General features: G+C 34.7%; 1 protein-coding gene across 4 annotated transcripts in view; it reads left to right on the forward strand.

Moving 5' to 3' along the window:
- The first annotated feature begins 1,689 nt into the window (after nt 1-1,689).
- The window catches only part of LOC117327805 (organic cation transporter protein-like), a 31,695-nt gene continuing 8,633 nt past the window's right edge, over nt 1,690-24,751 (forward strand). For 2 of the 4 annotated variants that reach the window (XM_033884988.1, XM_033884990.1), the window contains exons 1-5: nt 17,628-17,856; nt 19,752-19,913; nt 20,019-20,226; nt 21,363-21,466; nt 23,252-23,406. In XM_033884988.1, coding sequence (XP_033740879.1) covers nt 17,675-17,856; nt 19,752-19,913; nt 20,019-20,226; nt 21,363-21,466; nt 23,252-23,406 — 811 coding nt within the window. In that variant the 5' untranslated portion in view covers nt 17,628-17,674. Of the gene's footprint in view, nt 1,813-5,311; nt 7,804-17,627; nt 17,857-19,751; nt 19,914-20,018; nt 20,227-21,362; nt 21,467-23,251; nt 23,407-24,751 lie in introns of those variants that run through there. The other 2 variants (XM_033884989.1, XM_033884987.1) reach the window with 2 other exon arrangements.

The following is a 24,751-nucleotide window of genomic DNA, read 5'->3' on the forward strand; positions in this document are numbered from 1 at the left end:
TAGAATAGGTATTCACTTTAAAAACTTTATATTTTTCCTTAATAATTGACAGGTTTTTAACTTTTCGAATCTGATAGAATGTGTATCTAAAGCGAACCCTATATGCTGCTAATTTGTCGACAACAGATGCCAGTGCCGTTTCATGTTATACGTTACATGTATTAGTATCACTCTATTCACGTTAAAATCGCGCATTCTTATTCATGTTGTGTTTCTGTCTTGTTCTCATTGTATGTGTTAACCTTGTAAGAGTTAATTCCCTTGTATCATGTACCATACATAATGAAACAATTTTTGGGTAGTTGCATTTAGAAGAAGAGAAAAAAAGAATAAAGCTGTCAAATTCTTAATGTTTATATGTTAATACTTTTTATTTTCATATTTCATCTTACTACGCAAAGTATTACGCTGGACTTAGGGACCCTCACTTGGCATGGTCGAGACTAAATCTGGACATAGATACTAATTAACATGAGGTAAAGACCGTTTAAGAACTTAGAATTAACCTGCCTATCAATTAACTATGTCTATATTATATGACCGAGGAAATTACATTTATTAATTGTTTGATGACGGTACACGGACTTACAAAATTGAATAACGAAAGGACGATGATGATGTATTCAGAATATTTTATAATTGGTTGATTGCAGAGAATTCAAATTTAAACGCGTGTATCACAACATAATATAGACGAGACAGTAAATTATCTTGCTGATATTTTTATCAAAACGACGAGGAATATGCCAGGGACTACCGAAGCTTGTAACAGTAAGAAAGTATCTACATCAGTAGTAACACAACCTTGGTTGAAGTCATACAAAAGCTTATATGTATCATCTTGACTTTTTCGTGTCTCGTTATAACAAGATAGATATATCATTATAAAGCTATCTTGTTATAACGAGATAAGAAAAAGAAGTTCAAGTTGACACGTATAGGTTTCCGTAAACTCATGTGCTGGAATTTCAAGACGCAAAGAAATATTTCAAGAATAGAAGAAAATAAATAAATAAATACTGTAAATAAAAATGAAAAATGAAATCACATGAATGAATAGAAAAATAAAGTTTAATGGAAAAATGATTACTGCTTCCAGAAAATATATGTTAACAGCTAACGTGAGACAATTAATATTGTCATATCAAAACCGGACACATCTGTGTTATGAATCTGTTAAGAAAATAAAATACGTTTTTGATTGCAAATTTGAATTATATTTTCTTTATCATTAACAGATTTATATATTGTATATATAAATTATATCTGTATGTACATGTAACTCCATAACCATGTATAATTGCATTTACAATTTATTTATACCAATTATTGACAGTATTTTCTAAAGAGTACCAAACTCAATCCTTTATCTAACTTAGGATTATAAACCTAAGATTAGAAAAGGCTTCATATCCGTAGTAAAGTCCATTATTCGAAGTGCATCAGGAAAATATCTGTTTAGTTAAATAAAATATGTATACACGCTCTATATAAATATGTATACATACTTTTTATTGATACTTATACTTACTATATACTTGATACGACATGTGATAATTGTTTTCCACAATGATACGTAGAACATGTTGTCATATACAATGTAAGTCTACGTAGTTCACCGTAACAGATTGAGGACAACCCATATTTAATATGAGTCACCTAAATATATATATATACACATTACAGCATACCGCTCCCTTAACTATATTCAAAGGAAATCCCTGAATTTCCGGGGAAATACCAGGAGTTCAAGTATAGTTGGCACGTGTATATCGGTGTGTATTTCAAGGAACTTCCCCTGGAGAGCGAACTGTAAGTTGGTTTTGTTAATGCATGTTATATGATAACAGAAAATCTCTCGTTGTAACATTTTACATGTGGATACATACGGTGATACACGATGATACGTTATTGCTTACGGAATAACAGTTTACTTATATATCTATCGTATGGTGACTGATACGTACTTCACCAATGTAGTATGTTTGATATAAACTGGTATGAACATATTAGACGATAGGTTCGATCTACGTAATAATTACAATGTATAGATGTCTACATTTATATGATGTTTACAAAATGGAATCTTAATACATGTATGCTTGATGTATTATGTAGATCAACGAAAGCCTTAGGGTGTGCCGCCGTGTCCTGCTTTACTGACAATCATCACTTTATTATATACAGTAGATGGTTTGATTTCTGGAAGGAATAATCATTTTCACACTACCTTTTCCGTATAGCTACAGTTTAACTCATAGAATCCATATTAATTCACTACAGACATGTAAACCACTGACATCTACATGGCTCAGTGAACTTGTACTGGTGTAAATAGTGTGTACGAGGTCATTCACCGATCGCGTGTTTCCCCCGGACTTTCACACCACACACTGTACAAGTGTCACTTAATGTTGTCGACGTTATTATACATATATATGTTTTTAGTTAACTCCATATGGACAGCTGAGTACAGTCCAGTAAGAGTAAAGAGGCTTATAATGTTTGGCAATATTTCACTAATTATAAAAAGGACCAATTAATTTTGAACTGTACTGGTATTTCACTAACTATTAGTACCAATATTTCACTAACTGTTAATACCGGTATTTCACTAATTATTAGTACAGACATTTCACAAATTATCAATACTGATATTTAAGTAACTATTAGTACAAATATTTCACTCAATATCCATACCAGTATTTCATGTATATTTATACTTGTACAATCTGACCATGGGTTTATTTGATTCTAGCCAATAATTTGTATTTGTTTATTATACCCTATGTGGCCTAACCTTATTCTTGTTTCCTAACAAAGTATATATATATACCGGTATATATATATATTTGTATGTGCCTTCATATTATTCTTGTTACAAAACAAAATATAAAGATGTTAATACATATAAGTAGCACATGTATATTTATACTTGTTTTACCTGATTTTTACAATTTTTATTTTATTCTATGTGACTTGATGTTATTCCTGATTCCTAACAAAATAAATATAAAGTTAAAAGATATATGTAGCACGTGTATAGTTATACTTGTGTATCTGGCCATGGATTTATTTCATTCTAGCCAATATATTTGAATTTGTTTATTTCATCCTATGCCTTGATCCTGTTTTTGTTTCCTAACAAAGTATAAAGATGTTGATAAAACTATGTAGCACAAATTAGTATATTTATACTTGTGTATGACATGAGCTTACTTTGTGCCTGGGTGTTTTTTTTTCTTCAGAAAACTGTTTGCTACTTATCATGTATTGTTAGACTGGATGAGATCATGAGTCTAAATAGTTTGTGTTATTGTTATGTGGTAATTTAAGTGTGAGAGTATAAGATGTGTAGCATGTGTGTCAGTGGTGTGACGAGTGAGAGCCCCGGTGTGTAGGGACATTGTTTATATCTTGAAGGCTGACCCCAAGGCCCCAACCTTGGCAGCCTTCCAACGTATACATGTTCTGGGGGATTAAATGTTTGTGTAAAAAAAATTACTCACTATTAGTACCAATATTTCACTAACCATTAATACCAGTATTTTACTAACTATTGGTACCAATATATTTCACTTACTATCAATACCGGTATTTCACTAGCAATCAGTACAGATTTTTCATTAACTATCAATAACGGTATTTCACTAACTATCCACACAGATTTTTTTACTAACTATCTGCACCGGTATTTCATTAACTATCAATACCCGCATTTCACTAGCTATCAAGACAGATTTTTTCACTAACTATCTGCACCGGTATTTCATTAACTATCAATAACGGTATTTCACTAGCTATCAAGACAGATTTTTTCACTAACTATCTGCACCGGTATTTCATTAACTATCAATAACGGTATTTCACTAGCTATCAAGACAGATTTTTTCACTAACTATCTGCACCGGTATTTCATTAACTATCAAATCCCGCATTTAGATCACTTTCACAACCGGTATTTCACTAACTATCTGTACCTGTATTTCACTAACTATCAGTACCGGTATTCCAGTAACTATCAGTACACTATCAGAACTGGTATTTCTCAAATGTACCAGAAAAGGTATTTCACTAACTACCAGTTCCGGTATTTCACCAACTACCAATACAGTATCAGTACATGTATTTCACTAACTATTAGTTCCAATATTTGACTAACAAAATTTCACTCACTATCAATACCGGTATTTCACTAATTATCAGTACATGTATTTAAACTAACTGTAAGTACCAATATTTCACTAACTAAAAGTAAAAATATTTGACTAACTATCAGTACCAATATTTGACTAACTACCAGTACCAATATTTGACTAACTATCAGTACCAATATTTGACTAACCATCAGTACCGGTATTTCACTAACTATCAGTACCAATGTTTGACTAACTACCAGTACCAATGTTTGACTAACTACCAGTACCAATATTTGACTAACTATCAGTACCAATATTTGACTAACTACCAGTACCAATATTTGACTAACTACCAGTATCAATATTTGACTAACTATCAGTACCAATATATGACTAACTACCAGTATCAATATTTGACTAACTATCAGTACCAATATTTGACTAACTACCAGTACCAATATTTGACTAACTACCAGTACCAATGTTTGACTAACTACCAGTACCAATATTTCACCAACTATCAGTACCGGTATTTCACTAACTATCAGTACCAATGTTTGACTAACTACCAGTACCAATATTTGACTTACTACCAGTACCAATAGTTCACCAACTATCAGTACCGGTATTTCACTGACTATTAGGACCGATATTTCACCAACTCTCAGTACCGATATTTCATTGACTAAATTGGCAAAGCTGTTTTGCTTGTTTGTCGTATATCACTAATTACAGAAAGGGTTCAATGAATGTTGGGTAGCGCTTTTGGTCTGATTGAAAGATATAATATTATGTTTGCTACTCTTTCACTGTATCAAATATATTTTGTAATACCGTACTTTGCTACTAATAAAATGGTCCGAGACGATGTCTGACAGTATTTCACCTATGTATAGAAGTGATAAAGCTATTGTTTGGAGGTATATGCTTATTGAAAGGAATCTGATTATGAGCGAGATCAGTCTAATACAGAAATAAGTTGGTTTTAGACGGCAGTATTTCATTACAGAAGGGACCCAGCCAGTGATTTGATTAATGCACACATATTTCTTGATATTGGTCATCATGTTATAGCGGGATAATATCTATACATCTACAATTAAAATATTTCATTTTAATAATATTTGTGTTTGTTTTCATAAAAAAACTAACTATTTTTACTTCTCCCACAGGATGTAAACGTAACTATGGAAACAATACAAGAACATACCCTCCGAAGAAACCAGGTACAGTTCGTTGATGACCTTGACCCAAAAGATGTCCTTGACGTTTTATTAGATGACGGAATCCTCACAGAGAATGACTATGAACGTGTGAGTTCAGGTAAATCAAGGAAAGAACGATGTCGGATTCTTTTAGCTTTGCTTCCAACACGTGGCCCTACGGCGTATGGTTCGTTCCAACGAGCACTGAAGCAAAGTATTTACCCACATTTGGCTGAACTGATGCATACTGATACATTAAGTAATAATGATCAACAGCATCTTAACATGACAGGTCGCGGGAGTAAGGATGGACTGAGGCATTCTAGCGTATGTTCTAAATGCGAGCCACTTTTCCCAAGTAAATTTTCAGATCCGGAGCTTGCAGTGACACTGAGGAAAAACTGTTGTTTACTAATGGGAAATATTGAACCAAATGATATATTAGACTGGCATTACCAGGAGTTTGTGTTGGGTAGGGATGAATGTGACAGAATCAGATCCGGAAAAACAAGAAAGGAAAGATTTGTCTTATTTCTGGAAGAAATTTCGAAATGCCAAAATAATAATGTATTATCTGTATTTAAGATGTCATTAGAAAAGAAATATGGTTTCATTGTGGTAAAATTGGACAATAATGCTGCAGAAACCATTCCGACAGACGCCGTCTCTAGATTGACGGGACCTGTTCAACACGACTCGGAAAATAATGGAACTGGACGCTCGACTTCAGATTGTGCTTTAAGAGAAGAAGGTGATTATTTTAGTCTCCGTATACAACAGGGAACAAATGTCATCGAAGATAAAACAGGTAGCGATATTACATCAACGTATTGTCCTACAACAGTTGTAAAACACACGAAAAATACGATAAAACGTCATTGTGATTTTGAGTCCGTGTCGTCTGATATGGGACTGTCTCAAGCAGACTGTGCATTTATACCGAACCAGCATTTGCTTCCCATGACTGAATCTAATATGCAAAAATCCAAACGACGAACGATTCCACAGTATTCAACCGATTCCGAAGACGATTTCTTTTTTAATCAGGTTTACCAACGGCACCACAGGACAGGTAAAAAACATGAAGATGGCTGGTCAGAACATGCTCCGGACAAAAACGAAAAAAGTTCTGCAGACACAAGGAAGGTATCTTTCTCAGTTAATCCTGGATCCTTAAACCCGGGAAGTCTTCCCAACAGACGACTAGAGGTAGCGTTTAACCTGCTCAGCACGATGATTAACCAGGGGCAATATGAAAAGTTTGAACATTTTTCTAACGGATTAAAACAAAAATACCATCGCAATGCTGATATGATGTGTATAATTGGATATTTGAATGCCAGCAAAGACCTGTTCAAAACCAATTTTGATTCGGCGAAAAAGCATATCACTTCTGCAATGGAACTGGTTCCAAAGACAAGTAATCCTAAATATTTTACTCTTGAATTATTCACGGCATTGACACGTATGTATATTACACGGAAGAAGCTCCAAAAACTTCAAAGAGTACTCGATGACGCAAAAATGATAATTGCGTCAGATCCGGTAGGTTGCACTGGACGAGCTGCAGGTTGGCTGTATATGAACGATGCTAGGAACATGACGGCTCTGATTGGCATGCTTAATGTACACAAACCGAACTTTATAGCTGCTTATAAAAACCTTCACGAACAGGCAAAACGAAGTTTTCGGTTGTCTCTTACAAATTTCCAAAGAGACGGTGGCAAAGATGGACCTTTTGGTTTTGGTTATGCTCTATGTAGACTAACGATATTACTACTACAGTGTGGGGATAGTGGCCTGACAATGGACGTGCTTCATCCAGATTATGACGATATAGAACTAGCTGGAGGCTACCTTCGTCAGTTAGAGAACTCAAACATTCCCATACCAAAGATTTTAGAAGTGCATTATCTCCTCGCTAAATGTGATTACCAATACCGTCGAGGAAATACTGTCAGGGCTCTTGAGTATGCTGACGCAGCACATCGTCTCGCCACGGAGATCAACATGTTAGAATTTACGGAGCATGCTCTCAATAGAGTCGTCTTCCTGAGAACTAGGACGCCTTTAGTTATCCAGACAGTGGACGAAGAAGAGGCTTCGCGGATTCTGTTTGAGGAATCTTCTGATAACAGTCACTAAATGTTACTATGTAGACGTAACTACTACCTTGAAAGGTGGATATGGCAAATGAATCTCATTTTGATGGATTGCACCTCATTTTGGCAACTGCGGGCATACTACCGTATACGTAGTCAAAATGAGGTACAATTCTTATATTTACATAAAAAAAAGTTTAAATACAGCACGAAAAAATTACAATTCAGAGTGTATTGCGACGTTGGTAACAACGGCAGCTGTGGTGGTTGCTAAGATGAAACAGTTCTAGTGAATCTACATGAAGACACCAGTATTGTTAACAAAATTAAAATAAACAGCTCAACATTTTTGTTTAATACCTTTTGCGTTTTTAATTAAATGACATATTCACAATCCACAAGTCCCGTTTCTGATTAACGTTGGAGTCATGTACAGCGTGTATTGACACAGATTTAGTAGTGACATGGTCGGATGTTCTCTAGGAACTGTACACATCAGCCGTTTGTTATTACCTTACATCGTGGAGAGAAGTTAAATATGTACCTATTTCCGCAATATTCAGTTTAGTATTTCACAAAATACTCACTTGACGTTAGTGTTTTTTGCAGAGATCATTGGATAACAGTAGAAAACGCTAAAGTTGAGTTGATCAATCTTTTCAAAATGGCGTCGTCTAGTTGAGGTTCCGGTAACGTTACAAATAACACGTCATTATTATGTTACCGATTCTCGCGCTTACTAATCCGCTGAGCCCTTTTTGTCACTGCATATACGCTTATTTATTCGCAGTCAGAGTTTACTAAGCTAAAGAAGCTCGAGATGTCAATGTATGTCTATAACCCGAAAAATCTTTTTCAGAGTCTTAAGCTTGAAAATGGTGTTAAAATTGCCGAGCTGAAAATGTTTTTTAAATGGATATCACTTAATGCACCACGTGTTCACATATGAATTATTTACTTGATCCACTTAACGCCAAATTTGAAATAGATTTCCACAGAACTAATCATAGTCAAAGAAAGCGAATCTAAAGGCACAACAACTATTGCTAAAGGTACCTGTAGGAGGCGGAGTGTGCCATACCTTGATCAACCAGGTCATTACCTTAAGATACCAATCATACTCATGGATATGTTTTACATATAAATGTCATGACAAAATAAGTGAATATATTGATATGACACATTTCTACATGTCGATTGTATGCATATGATAATAAAATGTAACTTAACAGCCAGTATTGGATTTTTTGTGTGACGTTTCGGTGACTTTACTAGGTCACGTGATGCGTATGAACACTGAGGTGGAAATTGTGAATAGTCGTACCAGATCTCAGATGTAAAAGAGTTTTCAGGTCCATATTGATTTAGAACCAACACTGCTATTAGAGTGACTGCCTATTTTCATTTGCAGTAACAGCAGTAGCAAGGGAGGTAACTCGGAGTATATGACATATGAGGAAATAAAAACTAATCCACGAGTATACGTAATTGTTCACCGACGGTTGTCTGATGAAGGTAAACGAAGAACAGGTAGTGTCAGTTATCGGAACGTTAGATTACCTGGGCATTTTACAGGTGATTTCACTTGAATCTAAAAAGCATATAGTTTCCATGATAGAACACACAACGGAGTGTTTCTGCTATAGACAATGGGCCTGATAAAAAGGTAGGATTATTTACATATGAAATAACTGTTTATTAAGTTTCGTACATCCCCCAAAATCCTTTAAACATACAGAACAGTTGCCATGTCCTTCTAGGATAGCCAGTGATGCTTGAGCGAATAAATCCATGGAAATAAAGAAAATCGAAGAAAATGAAAATGTGGAAATAAAACTCTTTTCAGATTACACTAGGCAAGATTATGGAAGATTTTCCTGTTGCAAGATCGCCATCTTGTTCTTGTTCGTTCATCATCCAGGGACGTAACTCAGCACTCACCTAGTTGGTTCACATTCTATTTTTAGATGCTTATTGCATACTCTACTTGTGGACTGGTTGATGAAATCTCACTTTGTAAAGTTTTATATCTATACAAAAATCATAGAAAGATTTAAAACATCAACTTGCTTTCAAATTAATATTATGTGCATTTCAGTAAGGGAGGCATGCCCTCCAAAGATTACAAGGTATGTCATCGTAGGGTTATATTTCTTATCCATGAAGATATTCTTTATGTGTTTATAACTGACTCTCACCCGTCGTCTCCCTAACATAGAGTATTTGATGGTGCCAGATGGATAGCTACTTACATATTTAGCTATATGGTTATATTTGCCACTCCAGCCAAAATTCAGCTCAGTAATGCTATGAAAGACTCGGGGAAGCTCACCGTGTATGATTAAAGGGCAAAGTGGTGACTACAGAAGTCGTCTAAAAAAGAAGATATGTTAAAGATGTTAAACTATATCAATGCTTTTTTCCGGACTATGAAATGTTTGTAATAAATATTCATAAAATCGAGCAATTGTGAAAAGAAACAGGAAATGTGAAGGTTCATATGGAAATAAAACTTTAAAATATAACATTATGATTAATTCTGTTTTGTAAATAATAAAGAAAAAGAGCTTTCAAAGTGATTTTAAAAATAATTTTGGCTCCTGTTATGATATCAAAATATAACCGCATTTTCATTATCATTTTATGATGTTTATCATAACACAAACAGCGATTGAAACAAAAACAATGTTTGTGAACATTCGAAAACGTGTTTATATAACAGTTTTCAGTCGCTATTTTTGTTATATATTGTTTGTTCGATGTTTGGTTAAGAAAAAAAGGCTTCAGCAAAATGTTTTTGCCAAACAAATGGTAATACTAAGCAAAACGGATGAATCCCAATTGTTCATTTTAGTTCATAGGGATCATCGCCGTATACCGATGGTCGATTTCACTACAGTACGCTACACCTGTAGGTCAGCTCAGTAAACAATTCTCGTTTCAATGACGTCACTCTATTACTATAAACCAATCAACATAGACACCGAAACGCGCTTTCATCATGCTTATCTATTACTTAACTTTGATGCTGTTAACTTGTGCATCTTAAATGTGCAATCTGCGAAGGTTGAAATCGTGTTTTATTTTCGGCGGATATTGACCTGTGATTGGCATAGAAAATTAATTATCATTAGTTTTATTAGTTCGTCTTTGAAGAATGCTTTTATTGAGTATAGCCATTTTTTACCGGAATGTATAGTATTTCTATCGACATCCGGTGTCTACGAGGCTATTAATCATGTTATTTAGTCATTCATTATGTTATACTGCTTAAATCACCAGCTTAAGCAGGATACCTGACTTTTGAAAGAACGTTTTACGAAAATTAGGTTTTCACAAGAATTCCATTCTAGAACTTACTTACTGATAATAGGAAACGAAATTTTGACAAAGCAGTAGTTAGCTACAACACAAAAACAAAAGCACGTGAACTGTTCATATATTTTGGTAAGGAATGAAATGTATCGTTCCCCCTTCATGTACTGCTCCGCCTATCTGAAAAGGAAAGCAGGGAATATGAGAAAATGACACTGTAATACGGGAGTTATTATTTCTTATTTTGTCTCGATTGACAGGGAGGATACACTCGTATATATACTTTTGTCGCCAGTATTTGGATATACTGAGTTATCAATCGTTGTGTGGGACGACCTAGTCACTTAACAGATACATGATCAGCATTATAAACGTAAAATCACATGTCACCTTAGATATGCAGATATCCGTTATTCCATTGCTTTTGTTTTTATTTGGTGCAAAATATTGAAATCAAAATACGAAAATAAATGAATAAAATAATATTCTAGCCTATGCAATAGTCTACTGGCATTTATATAATATATATCTGATCTTATACGTCGTTTAATAAAGCAATATCCATGTGTCGACGTTAACGAAGCGGCATCCAAAAGCAAACATGTCACACGTCTTATGCCTGCTGGTAGATGACCCAAGAACAGTAGTTTCCCGTCCGCCAAACCATGAATATATCGAAAACGGCGACAACCATCTGATACATCCATCTTTACCAGTATTCGTGTTTTAACCAGTTTCGACCGACCAGTCGGGCAGACAAGAGGCTCTTTTGTCAGTTTATGTAAACTGACCATCCCTTGGATAGTAATTACCCTGAATGGTCATCCGTAGAGGTCGGTCTTTTTTGTGTATTTCAATAACCCTGATTAATACGTATAACTACACATATCAAAATCCATGCATCACATAATACAACACGTAAATCAGCATCAAGGATTTTGTGAATAGGTTTTCCGAGGAGGCATACTAACTTAGTATTATTACCTGTAACAACTCGAGTAAGTTTGAACAAAGAAGACATTAGCTGATAAATTAGAGAACTGCATCTTACGTATCTATACAGCTTTTATTCTAAAAACAATATAATACTATTCTTAATAATCAAGTTTCACGCAAAAGTATTCGATATCGACACGATAAAGTTAGTTAAATGTTATTTTAACGTGCTGTTTCTTACATGACTTAACAGTAAGAATAATTAAGATATTTAACAATAGAGAGGCTTTCCAAATACTCGTGAAGGAATATAATAAGGTAGATGTCGATTACAGTGTTCAATCTGATATATGTAGTTAAACAATTCACATTTCTGTAGATAGACAACACAGTGTTTATGTATCGGGTCGTTTAGTATTTAGTAGATAGCAAATAATGTCAACAAGATAGGGGCAGGACCTTGACACTAAAGGGCAAGTATAGAAGACCTATGTATGGACCTATGTATGGACTATGAAGTAAATCCAGTCAGCTGAAAAAGAATTGATCCAGAAATAACTAAGCTCCAATCATAAGACTGTGTGATATAAATTAGATTTAAGTAACACTTATACGTGCAATTTAATTAGTTATGATTACGACATGAATTAGGATGAGTTAGATTGTTTTTTAAGAATGCTTTTATAGGATAAAAACCAATATTTTGACCGGGGATTTATAGTATTTATTTTTTTAGCTTCAGCAGAATACCTGACGTTTGAAAGAACGTTTTACGAAAATTAGATTTGTACATGAATTCCATTGTAGAAGTTGCTTACTGATAAGAAACGAAATATTGACAAACTGTATTCAGCTACAACTAAAAACCAAAAGCATGAGCTGTTCATATATTTGGGTAAGGGATGGTATTGAGATGTACTCTTCTCTCTTAATCTACTGACAGGGAGGATATATATACTTTTGTCGCCAGTGTTGGGAGATACTGAGTTTTCAATAGTCGTGTTGGACGACCTAGTCACTTATGAGATACATGATCAGCATTATAAACGTAAAATTACATGCCACCCTAGATATGTAGACATCAGTTGTTCTATTGCGTATGTTTTTACTTGGTGCAAAATATTGAAATAAGATGCCATTATAACACAGTGTATATGATAGATAGCAAATAATGTCAACAAGATAGGGACAGGAACTTGACACTAAAGGGCAAGCATAGCAGACCTAAACATGAACCATCAACTGAAGTAAATCCAGTAAGCTGAAAAAAGATTTATCCAGAAATAACTAAATTCCAATCATAAGACTGTGTGATATAAATTAGATTTAAGTAACACTAACACATGTTAGTTAATTAGTTATGATTATGATATGAATGAGGATGAGATAGATAATAAAAAATGAAAGAGCAGTACACGACTTGCTGGAAGGTTGATTATTGAAGAACTTATAATTCCCGGAGATCGCCATTAGCTCCCGGTGCTAGTTAAATAGGGTATAGAAGTGTTACTAAAATAGTCACCAAAGGTAAAGGTTTGTTGGTGTTTTTCTTTGCAAGGACACAGACGTATCCGTAGATGGGTTTTGCTGTCCGGATGTATCGGTCGGTGATTTTCATTTGATGGACGCATGCATCGTTGATTACAGTTCTCTAGGCGCGTATGTCAATTATTTCCCTTTCTGGGAGGGTCTTATATTGTTTAATTCCGTTCTCTAGGTGGGTCTATAAGTTGGTTATTTCCGTATTCTGGGTGGGTCTGTACTGTATGTTGGTTATTTCCGTTTTCTGGGTGGGTCTGTATGTTGTTTTTTTCGGTTTTTCTGGGTGGGTCTGTATGTTGTTTTTTTCCGGTTTTTCTGGGTGGGTCTATATGTTGGTTATTTCCGTTTTCTGGGTGAGCCTGTATATTGGTTATTTCCGATCTCTGGGTGGGTCTGTATGTTGATTATTTCCGTTTTCTGGGTGGATCTGTATATTGGTTATTTCCATTTTCTGTACGCATATGTTGACGACGTTCTTTTTCTGGACTTGAATATTAATTATTTCCATTTTCTCGATGTGTGCATTGATTTGTACCGTTTTCTGGACGTGTACATTAATGATTTCCGTTTTCTCGACGTGTACATCAATGATTTCCGAAAGACAACAATCGGATATCGGAAAATTTTATATAGAAATCAAAAAGGAATATGACTGCACACTATATTTCAGGAAAACAAAACTGAAACACGAATGACTTTCAAAATGACTTTGATCTGAAACAGGTTATAATGTGTTGCATTATACAAAATATGTACATAACCTAGTATTGATAATGACGATCTCTTTTAAGCAAATTTAACGTTAATATAATACATTCTAAGACGTTTTGATGACTACACTATCAATTTCATCAGACTAATGACCAATGTTAAGCATACTGGCACGGAAATCGATCGACTGTTAGGATGTTTCGTCTCTATCACGATCCTATTGACATAAAGTTGGGAAAAATAAAATAGAATCAAAGAGGTGTGGAAGATGGTATGATATACTGTAGTCGAATCGGCTACGTTTTGTTTAACATTTGGTCATAGATGTACAAGAGTCTACATCTTATCAGTATTACTATAATTATGAATAAAGATAAATCTATCTGTCACCCACATTTTTTCCATATCGTCTGTATTTGACCATTTGGTAACAGCTTAACGCTTAAATAGAGGGTAGAATCATGATCACTTTCGTTACATCAGTCCATAGATTTACAGAGTTATAGAGGGTTGAATCAAGATCACTCTAAAAACGCTATCCAATAGATATACATATATATAGATGATAGAATCACGATCATTCTGGTCATACAAACCCATAGATAAACATAGATATAGATGATAGAATCACGATCATTCTGGCCACACAATCCCATAGATATACATACAGATGTAGATATAGATGATAGAATAACGATCACTCTGGTTACACCATCCCATAGATATACATAGATATAGGCCTAGAGGATAGAATAACGATCACCCTAGTTACGACATCCCATAGATAAACATATGAATAAAGGGTAGAACCACGATAACTCTAAAACACCATCCCATAGATATACATAAATATAGAGGGCAGAATCACAATCACTCTTGTACACCATCCCATAGATATACATAGATATAGAGGGTAGAATAACGATCACTCTTGTACACCATCCCATAGATATACATAGATATAGAGGGTAGAATCACGATCACTCTTGTACACCATCCCATAGATATACATATATATAGAGGGTAGAATCACGATCACTCTTGTACACCATCCCATAGATATACATATATATAGAGGGTAGAATCACGATCACTCTTGTACACCATCCCATAGATATACATAGATATAGGCCTAGAGTATAGAATAACGATCACCCTAGTTACGACATCCCATAGATGATAAAGTTGTCATCACATAGCCTGCCAATTAATATCCCTGAATGTCTGGCTACTGGATGATCCAATCGTCATGTATATTGATGTGGGGCCTGCAAAATGATCAGTTGTCTATTTTAACTTTTAAATGACTTTTCATTTTCAAATAACGTCTTTAATAATTTTTCCAGTGACGAATAATTTGTACTTACATAATACAATATATCCAATCAGCCTCAACGTCTCGAGTAAAAGAAATTATAAACACCGATGGGGTCTGTTTTGGGGATATGGGACCATCAATTTTATTACGCTTTCTAGCAATGAAATATCGAAAATTAATCATTCCATAAAACTGATATTTTTCATTAGTGACAAAATTTACTTTTTCTGATAAAAAGTCAAAATAATCAAAACTCTGTTTAAAAACGGCAATGGAAAAAGTTAAAAGCTGATCCGGTATTGTTTGTTATAAAAATGTAACAAACAGAATATCTAACAGCATCTGCAATAATAGCAAATGTATTTCACGCGTGTGGCTAATATTTTGATATTTTTCACGAGTGCGCATCTATCGAAATATTAGCCCCACTCGTAAAATATAGTTGGTATGACTGAAAACACTGTTAGATATACTCTATGAATACATCAAGGAATTATATCTATACATTTTATAAGACCATTAGAGAAATGCTATGATGGTGTTTCAATCGGTCAACTGTTTATCTTTAAAATGAATATGACGATAATATACATGTATAATTTAATAATTTTAGCCCACGGTACACCCCAATACTTACTCTATACTCGATTTGTGTCCTCAGAAGTGATGAATAAACTTTGCCGCTTGTTTGTGACGGTGTTATCAAACCTTTGCTATTCGGGGTCAGCCCTGGTCATGGTGTTAGATAACGACATTCCAATGTTCTGTTGGTACAGTTTTTTCACATCTTTTCGTACCACACATGGTACAGAAAGATATGAAAAAACTGTATCGTTTCATTTCATGGTACACTTTTTCACTTCTTTTTGTATCAAAGCTGGTAAAAATAGAAATTTAAAAAAGTGTAACGCGGTACAAAACCTTCCAAATCATTTTGCCGGCTGATACCGGCTATTGTTACATAAACATGTGAATGTAAGCTGTAATTTTTAATCTTTCTGTAACGCATATAGTACAAAATTATTTGAATTTTCACATCTTTTTGTACCATGATACACATTTCTATGGTACAAAAAGATATGAAAAAACTGTACCATTGAAAAAAAGTGTTATAGTTTTTGCATTTCATTTTGCCAGGCTCTTGTCGGCAATCGAAGTTTTACCTACGTGATTTTAACGAAAACATGTTGAGTTATCGTATTACACGTCTTATTTCGTATGTACCCTTTTGTAACCTGTCGATTTACATAAGAAAACTTATCCTTGATTGAATTCATCTCGGTAAAACCTACCAAGATTCACTAGTGGCCTGTCTAGCTTTTCGGGTCACCTAATGAAATTGTGTCTGAAATACTGGTAGACAGGCAGTGTAAACACGTGTACAGGGACTTGTCAATCCACAGTCCATATACATGTACATTTATACATAGAAAGGTTGGACTTAATATGTCTCTGTGAGCGTAAAAAAGTAATAGCGATGCACCACTTGGTCAGTTGGTAGAGATAATTAAATTTATTCTAAATGTTAATTGACCATCAAGAGAAATACATTGGTTTTGCTAGTAAATGCCTATTTCCAACAAATTATAACTCGCACATATGTGTTTGGGAATATGTTTTACTTTAAATGCGTAGGTGTTATCGCTAGTTCTAATTCATAAAAACAATACATTACTTGTCAGATAGATGCGTAGATATTACGTGAGTTCACAAAATAGTTTTTTTTAAAGCATGACAAACAGAAATATTATTCTAAGTGTTAAAACATCCAAACTGATGGAGGATGTGCTGCAGTAATATAGTCATAATATCTAGTCCGTTTTTTTGCAAGTATATATAATATGATATCATTCCATGAAGCACAAGAGTAGTGAAACTTTGATAATCGTCAAAGCACTATGCTCGCTATACATCAGAACATATATCTGCCTCTGTGATATGGCCACTTACATATACAGGTGTATATCGTCATACAAATGAAGTGTAAATACAGTCAGGAGTGACAGCACCCGACATAAACCCCTATGTGTAATATTGTAACAGGCGAGTACATTTATACAGTGTAACAGGTGAACAAAGAAAAGGTAAATCAATACAAGAAACAACCCTCTCATAACATTTTTTACTGTCAAGTGAAAATTGGAGTTATTGATCAAAATAGATTTCAAAGATAACGGTCATGGTTGCCATCTTAAATTTTGCTTTCATTTAAAACAGAATGAATAATAAGGACGTATCACTAGTCATTCTAAGCAAGTTTCATCAATATCTATCAACAGAAGTTGGATGACACCCGATGCACTACAGATAATGCCATTTATCCTTCGGCTCATGTGAGCTACATAACAAATACGCCGACCATAATTTATTGATACAAGGGGTCGGGTATTTCATTATCGAGTAGGAATGACCCGGTGCTGTAGTTGTGACCTTAAAACAGGGTCACACGATACTAGTACACCATCCATGTGTTACTGTGTTAAACGACTATTTACATCACTGCCGCCTAGCCTCATAGAGGATAGTGTTTTATACCGCCACACCCGACAGACGTTAGATTATACACATATGACAGACATTGCTGTGTGGTGAGTATGTATACATTTCTATATGTGTATTTATCTATGTAAAAGTGTGGTAACAGAATGTTAAATACCTTCGCCGCCAACATACAATACAATTTGAGGTTCAACTGTAAACTAACCTTACTTAACATTTTCACTCCTGATGTCTCTAACCGTTCTGTGTTATGTAAACATTCGTTTATGGTGTGTTTTGTATGCTTTAATGTAGTCATTGTTAACTGATGGCCGATATACAACTATCTTGATTATTCAATGTTTTAGTTAAGATAATATGCATGCATAATCTAGTTGCAGGGAAATTTGAAGGTTTATTTACCCTAAGTATCATATTATCCGAGAGCTTGCCCAGGGGAGTATGATACCCGAGGGTAAATAAACCTTCAGATGACCCATCACCCAGGACCATAAATTCTTTAGTATACTGAAAAATAGCAAAAACAACAATGATATTCAAAAATAGAGTCAAAATACACAGTGAATTGGATTTTATTACAAACCACCGTGATCTAAGGTGCTCGGTTGTTACGATTTCAAGTCCAGGTGTCAGTACAACATTCCTGTGTAATCTCTCCGAAACAGTTGGCCGGTACATTAGTTGATATTTTTGTTCAGAACATTCTTATTTCTGCTACTTCGACTGCACGAAAACGTTGTTCTGTTTTTTGTTCATCTGCCATTTGTAAATTATAAAAAAAAAACGAAAGGTAGACAACTCCGCGCAGAATATGAGGGTCGCCATGGGGACACGTGCCCAAGTGATTTATCTTATTTCACACACGAGAGGGAAAAATTCTACGGTGTTTTATATCCTTGCCCTGTGATACGTTTCAGTTTATCACTGGCACGGTTACAAATATGAGACATACCTATTTTCATGCGGCGGTGATATTATCATAGAGTGCTAATATTATCGAAATTATTTATTGAATCTGGATCATCCGCTGATTTTTTTTTTTTTTTTTTATGAAAACATTTCACAGCTGCTAGTGTGAATATACAGTATAAGTACATACCCGGTATTTCATAAATTCGACCTTCTGTTGTGTTATTATCCTCCTGGTGATTTTTTGTCAATTCATCAGTACAGATGTAAATGTACTTTGCCCCAGACACTTTTTACAAGCAAAGTAGGTTACCTTCAGGTCTTTAAGGGTTTCCCGACCGCGACGACCAAAATAAATCATAATATCAACAAACCCTTTACGCTGCAGTTTTGTCGGGTCACTGACAGGGTTACCAGTGTCTGTACATCTTGTATAAATCGTCCTTTTCTACCAATGGATGATGTTGAACCGATACATATCCCGTACGTTTCAGATCTTTATTTTCAGCCTGAAGCATGCATTCTATCTTGATGGTCTTAACCATGAATAATGTCAACGTCTGTAGTAACATTCAAATGTCTGTTAATTGAATTCCTTATCGAAAACATTGATGACTTTTTGTATGGTTCACCGTTCTCATGTCGAATTTCCACATAACATTTTGTCAAAACATCACCGGGAAACTTTCATTGTATGATTCAACATGTTCGTCCATACCTTTTGCTCGGAGATATTTGCGTAGAAACGCCGATAACATAATTTCTAATTTAAACGGAGTCAATATAAAATTCCATGAACCTGACGAAACGTCACGACTCTTCGGTGATGCTATGGTGTATTTCTAATGATATATTTGATGTCATATGATAAAAAAATTATTCTCGTGTACAATTTTCATATTATCATTAAATAGATCAATACAATAATTATAGTATTTGTTCACCGATTTCTTTCCCCAGCTGACCGTATAAAGTATTGTAAAGTAAATTTCATGTGTACATTATGTCACATTTCTCGACAACAGCATTTTATACTACCCTGTCTATATCTAACATCAGCATCGTGTCTTTTCAGTACAACAAGTTTTTGTAAAATGCAGTTTGACACCATCTTGAAAAATGTTGGAGAGTTTGGACCTTACCAAAAACGAGTTTACTTCTTACTTTGCCTACCTGTCCTGTGCACTGCTATGTACGACATCATCAGCGTATATCTAATGTACACTCCGGCACACAGGTGAGGCATCCAATTACACCAGTTAAGACATCGACATCAACACGTCATAAATAGCTTGTATTTACGACATTTTATCATTTTTTTTCTCTTCTGTTTGATACAAAGATGTGCTACAATCAGCTCTGGCGATCCTTATCTCACAGAGGATACATTCCGAAATCAAGTTAATATTTCTCGGAAATACCAATATGGAGAGTGCGTCATTGAAGTATTTAACAACCAGTCTCGGGGACAGGATAGTAATGCCACCACAAAGCCTTGTTCCACCTGGACATACGACGAGACTGTCTTCACATCTTCCTTTGTGTCCGAGGTATGGGATTTGTCAGATTTTGTACTATCGAATACAGTGTATTCAATTCGGTTATATCCGCGAGACATCGTTTTGGATTATATTTTTCATTTTGTAAGAAACTGTTTAAATTATGATATCATTAGGAGTCCAAGTCTAGTTGTTTCCCAAAGAATGATTAATCTCATATTTTAACCTTAACACTGACAGTTTTCTCCAATTACTAACCAATGCAAAGAATGCAAGTTTCCTGAAATAATCCTATTTGTCAACCATGATTATAGTCCATCAGGACTGGGTGGTATATGTATAATACACCGCATTCTGCTATAAAAAACACTAATATATATAAACCAGCTGTTTAATTTGTTATAGAAGTGGTTGATGTAATACCGACAATATCGTACCACTAATAGACCTGATCAATCAGCAATTCTTCATAGTCATATAGTTTTCTCGCCTATATAATGTGTAAATGTGTAGTAGTGTGCGTGTTAAATAGTACACAGGACGACAATAATAGAATCGTCAATGATACCCATCGTCGGTAAACCACGGTCCTGATGTTCATGGAGAGGGACCGTGGCACGATTGGTACACGCTTCGTCGTTTCCCGAAAAATTATTTTAACAAAACAAAAATGTTTTTTCGAGATTTTTTACCAATCAGAAAGTCACTTTCTTGGGGATTACCTTTCGATAGAGGCAGAACTCAAATATATAATTATCGATACTACCAAAAACTCATACCTCGACGCTTTTATGAAAAAACAAGATGTGTGTTAATTGTCCGTTGAATTCATTGACCATTAGTAGCAAATATGATGCGTACCTTGGTTGTGGCCCTCATGGAAGGGATCCCCAAACTACGTTGCCCAAAATGAAATTCCGAAGTTTAATACATATCGTGGTATTTGATTGGTTGCTATATTTAGAGCCGGAACGAGATTCGCTGTACCAAACGTTCTATGTTCTCTGTCCTTGAGTGTCAGGACCATATGTTATTGACGATGATTGATACCTAGATAGTTCCAGTAATTTCATGTCTGTGTAAACTTCTGTAATAATTCTAAATTTAGTAATAAGTTCCATCTGTTGATTCTAATTCAAAATTATTAATGTCTCTGTATCTTTATGATCGGCATGTTTCGTTACAAGCATAACCTGGTGTGTGACGACTCGTCTGCCTCGGCGTATATGCAGGTCGCTATGCATTGTGGATCTATCGTCGGATCTCTTTTCCAAGGATTCATTTCTGACAGGTAATAAAAATGGAATATATATTAAAGCGACGTTTTACTCTTAGAACGAACGATAATTGATTCGGATGACTAACTTTTCCATAACTGGACTTTTAAGTGAGTTTTTTAAAGACACTCGAACGATTTTCATGGCTACCACACAATGTACGTCATGCTGAAACCTAAAGCCTAAGCCTAAACGTTTGATAGTTACTTGACATTAAACGTACACGTTGCATAGCTATTTTGACATTCAGCCTAAACGTCTCATAGGTATTTGACATTCAGCCTAAGCGTTTACTAGTTATTTGACATTCAGCCTAAACGTTTACTAGTTATTTGACAGTCAGCCTAAACGTTTACTTGTTATTTGACATTTAGCCTAAGCGTTTACTAGTTATTTGACATTCAGCCTAAACGTTTACTAGTTATTTGACATTCAGCCTAAACGTTTCATAACTATAGGAAACTAAGCCTTAGCATTTCATAGCTATTTACCATTCAGCTTAAATGTTTCAAAGCTTTCTGACATTCAGCCTAAACGTTTCAAAGCTTTCTGACATTCAGCCTAAACGTTTCAAAGCTTTCTGACATTCAGTCTTAACGTTTCAAAGCTATCTGACATTCAGCCTAAACGTTTCATAGCTACTTGACATTCAGTCTAAACGTTTCATAGCTATTTTGACATTCAGCCTAAACGTCTCATAGCTATTTTGACATTCAGCCTAAACGTTTCATAGTTATTTTGATATTCAGTCTAAACGCCTCATAGCTACTTGACATTCAGTCTAAACGTTTCATAGCTATTTTGACATTCAGCCTAAACGTCTCATAGCTATTTTGACATTCAGCCTAAACGTCTCATAGCTATTTTGACATTCAGCCTAAACGTCTCATAGCTATTTTGACATTCAGCCTAAACGTTTCATAGGTATTTTGATATTCAGTCTAAACGCCTCATAGCTACTTGACATTCAGTCTAAACGTCTCATAGGTATTTGATATTCAGCTTAAACATTTCATAGCTATTTGGCAATCAGCCTAAACATTTCATTGCTATTTGACATTTAGCCTAAACTTTTTATTGCTATTTGACATTCAGCCTAAACGTTCCATAGCTATTTTACCCAATTGATATTACAGACACAACAAAAGCGATAGTATGTAAATCAAGCAGACGAAAACAAAGCACAGAAGAAGTGTCCAGAACTTTCATAATCTGTAGTAGAAATGTCCAGATCATTCATAATATGCTGTAAAAGTGTCCAGAACTTTCATAATCTATTGAAGAAGTGTCCAGAACTTTCATAATATGTTTTAGAAGTGTCCAGATCTTTCATTATCTGTAGTAGAATTACCCAGAACTTTCATAATCGGTTTTATACGAAGAACAAAATTCAGCAGCGCCATCCAGATGGAGAGGTTTATCTTGTTTCTAATCCGATCCAAGCCTTAAATTTCTCTTACTGACATGCGGACAATCACCACTTACATCATTTCATTCATATTCCTTTTTACATTCTCGTTTTTTGAGTTTAATTATGAGGACCTATAATGTGTATATATAACAATTATATCGTTTGCTGTATTCTTTGTCTGTGTGGCTGTCGGTATTACGGCAGTAGATAATGGTTCATTTGTTCACTTCCTTGACTTACTCTGGAAAAAAACACGATATTTTCAAACGATGCTATTTAACTTGTTCGCCTAAATAAAACGATATAGTGATATATTTTCTATTTTTTATCAAAAATTGAAGATAAATACTTGTACGCCTGTAACATTTATTATATCAATTCATTTCAGATTTGGGAGGAAAATAACGTTTTGTGGGAGCACCACCATAATCTTGTTAGCTGGAATGGGTTCTGCGTTTTCGACTAATATCTACATCTTCACCATTCTACGCTTCATACAAACGGCTTGCTCAGGGTCTGTTTACATCACGGCATTTGTATTAGGTACATGTACAAAGTATACAAAGACACTTTTCTATTGACTTCGATTGATGGTAGTTGGTCATTGTTTTTATGTAACCGATTTAACACAAATTAATGGATGAGTTAATAGATGATCGTTAATAACACGCATTGAAAGATAAAGTTCAAGCTCAAAATAAATACTTACATGAACATATACATAACATATATATAACACAAATACACAACAATACACAGAAAGAATACGTATTCTGCATATTTACTCCCGAGTGTAGACAACGAATCTGCATATTATCTTAGATTTTTTTTTACTTCATATTGGGCTATATATATTTATTCTTTAGGTTTGCTATTCCCCTTTTATTATCAGTCGTTAGTAATTGTACTAGCTTAAAGACACTTCTATTCCTGTTACGATATGGTTTTATAAGAGATATACGCAATGCGTCGAGATTTGAGCACATTATAATAAAATCCAATTCATCTTCTATATCCTTCATATAACACAAGGTGCACCATCCATATCTGGGATCAATATTTTGATATCTACCTGTTTCTATCTGGGATCAATATTTTGGTATCTACCTGTTTCTATCTGGGATCAATATTTTGGTATCTACCTGTTTCTACATTAAGTCTATTAGATGACAATCTCATTCTGGAGATCTCCTTCAAATACTGATTATCGACTGCTCAAATAACTTTGTAAACATAATTCAGTTCCAACATATCTATAAAACTGAGCTTTACTGCTGATTTTTTTTTTTCTACGCAGTCCTGTTTAAATATCTACTGATCTTACCTCAAAAATCGGTATAATTTCTTCGTTTGCCTCATTGAGATCCCATATATATCCAAGTCCTATTTTATCCAATTGCAAACACCGGCCTAGTAATACCACCGTTACGGAGGGTTTTTATTTTAGTTTATCCGTATTAACTGTTAGATCCCATTTAGTGGTGTCTTACAGAGGAATCAAGCATACTTTGTTGACCTGCGGGCGTGTCCGCTATGATCACCATGTCATCAGCGTACATTAGTAAGAAAAAATATATATTTGTATCTCCACATATGTACAGTTATCTGTTAAGCAATGCATTTCGCAATCATTTACATAATACGAGTACAAAATTAGTGACAATACCTCCCCTTAAAACAATCCATTTTTGCACTCGAAAATAATTATAGAGTCTTCTGTTGTATTTAACACGACACTTGTTTCTCTATACAACTGACCAATGAAATTCCTCTGTAATATTGGTATCATTTACATCACCTTTTTAGTATTAGGACGATGTATCCCTCCGCCCACATACTTGGGAAATACCCCGAGTTCAGAACATTATTTAATAAAAGATACAAACAT

Source organism: Pecten maximus, chromosome 5 (genome assembly GCF_902652985.1).
Source record: "Pecten maximus chromosome 5, xPecMax1.1, whole genome shotgun sequence".
NCBI lineage: Eukaryota > Metazoa > Mollusca > Bivalvia > Pectinida > Pectinidae > Pecten > Pecten maximus.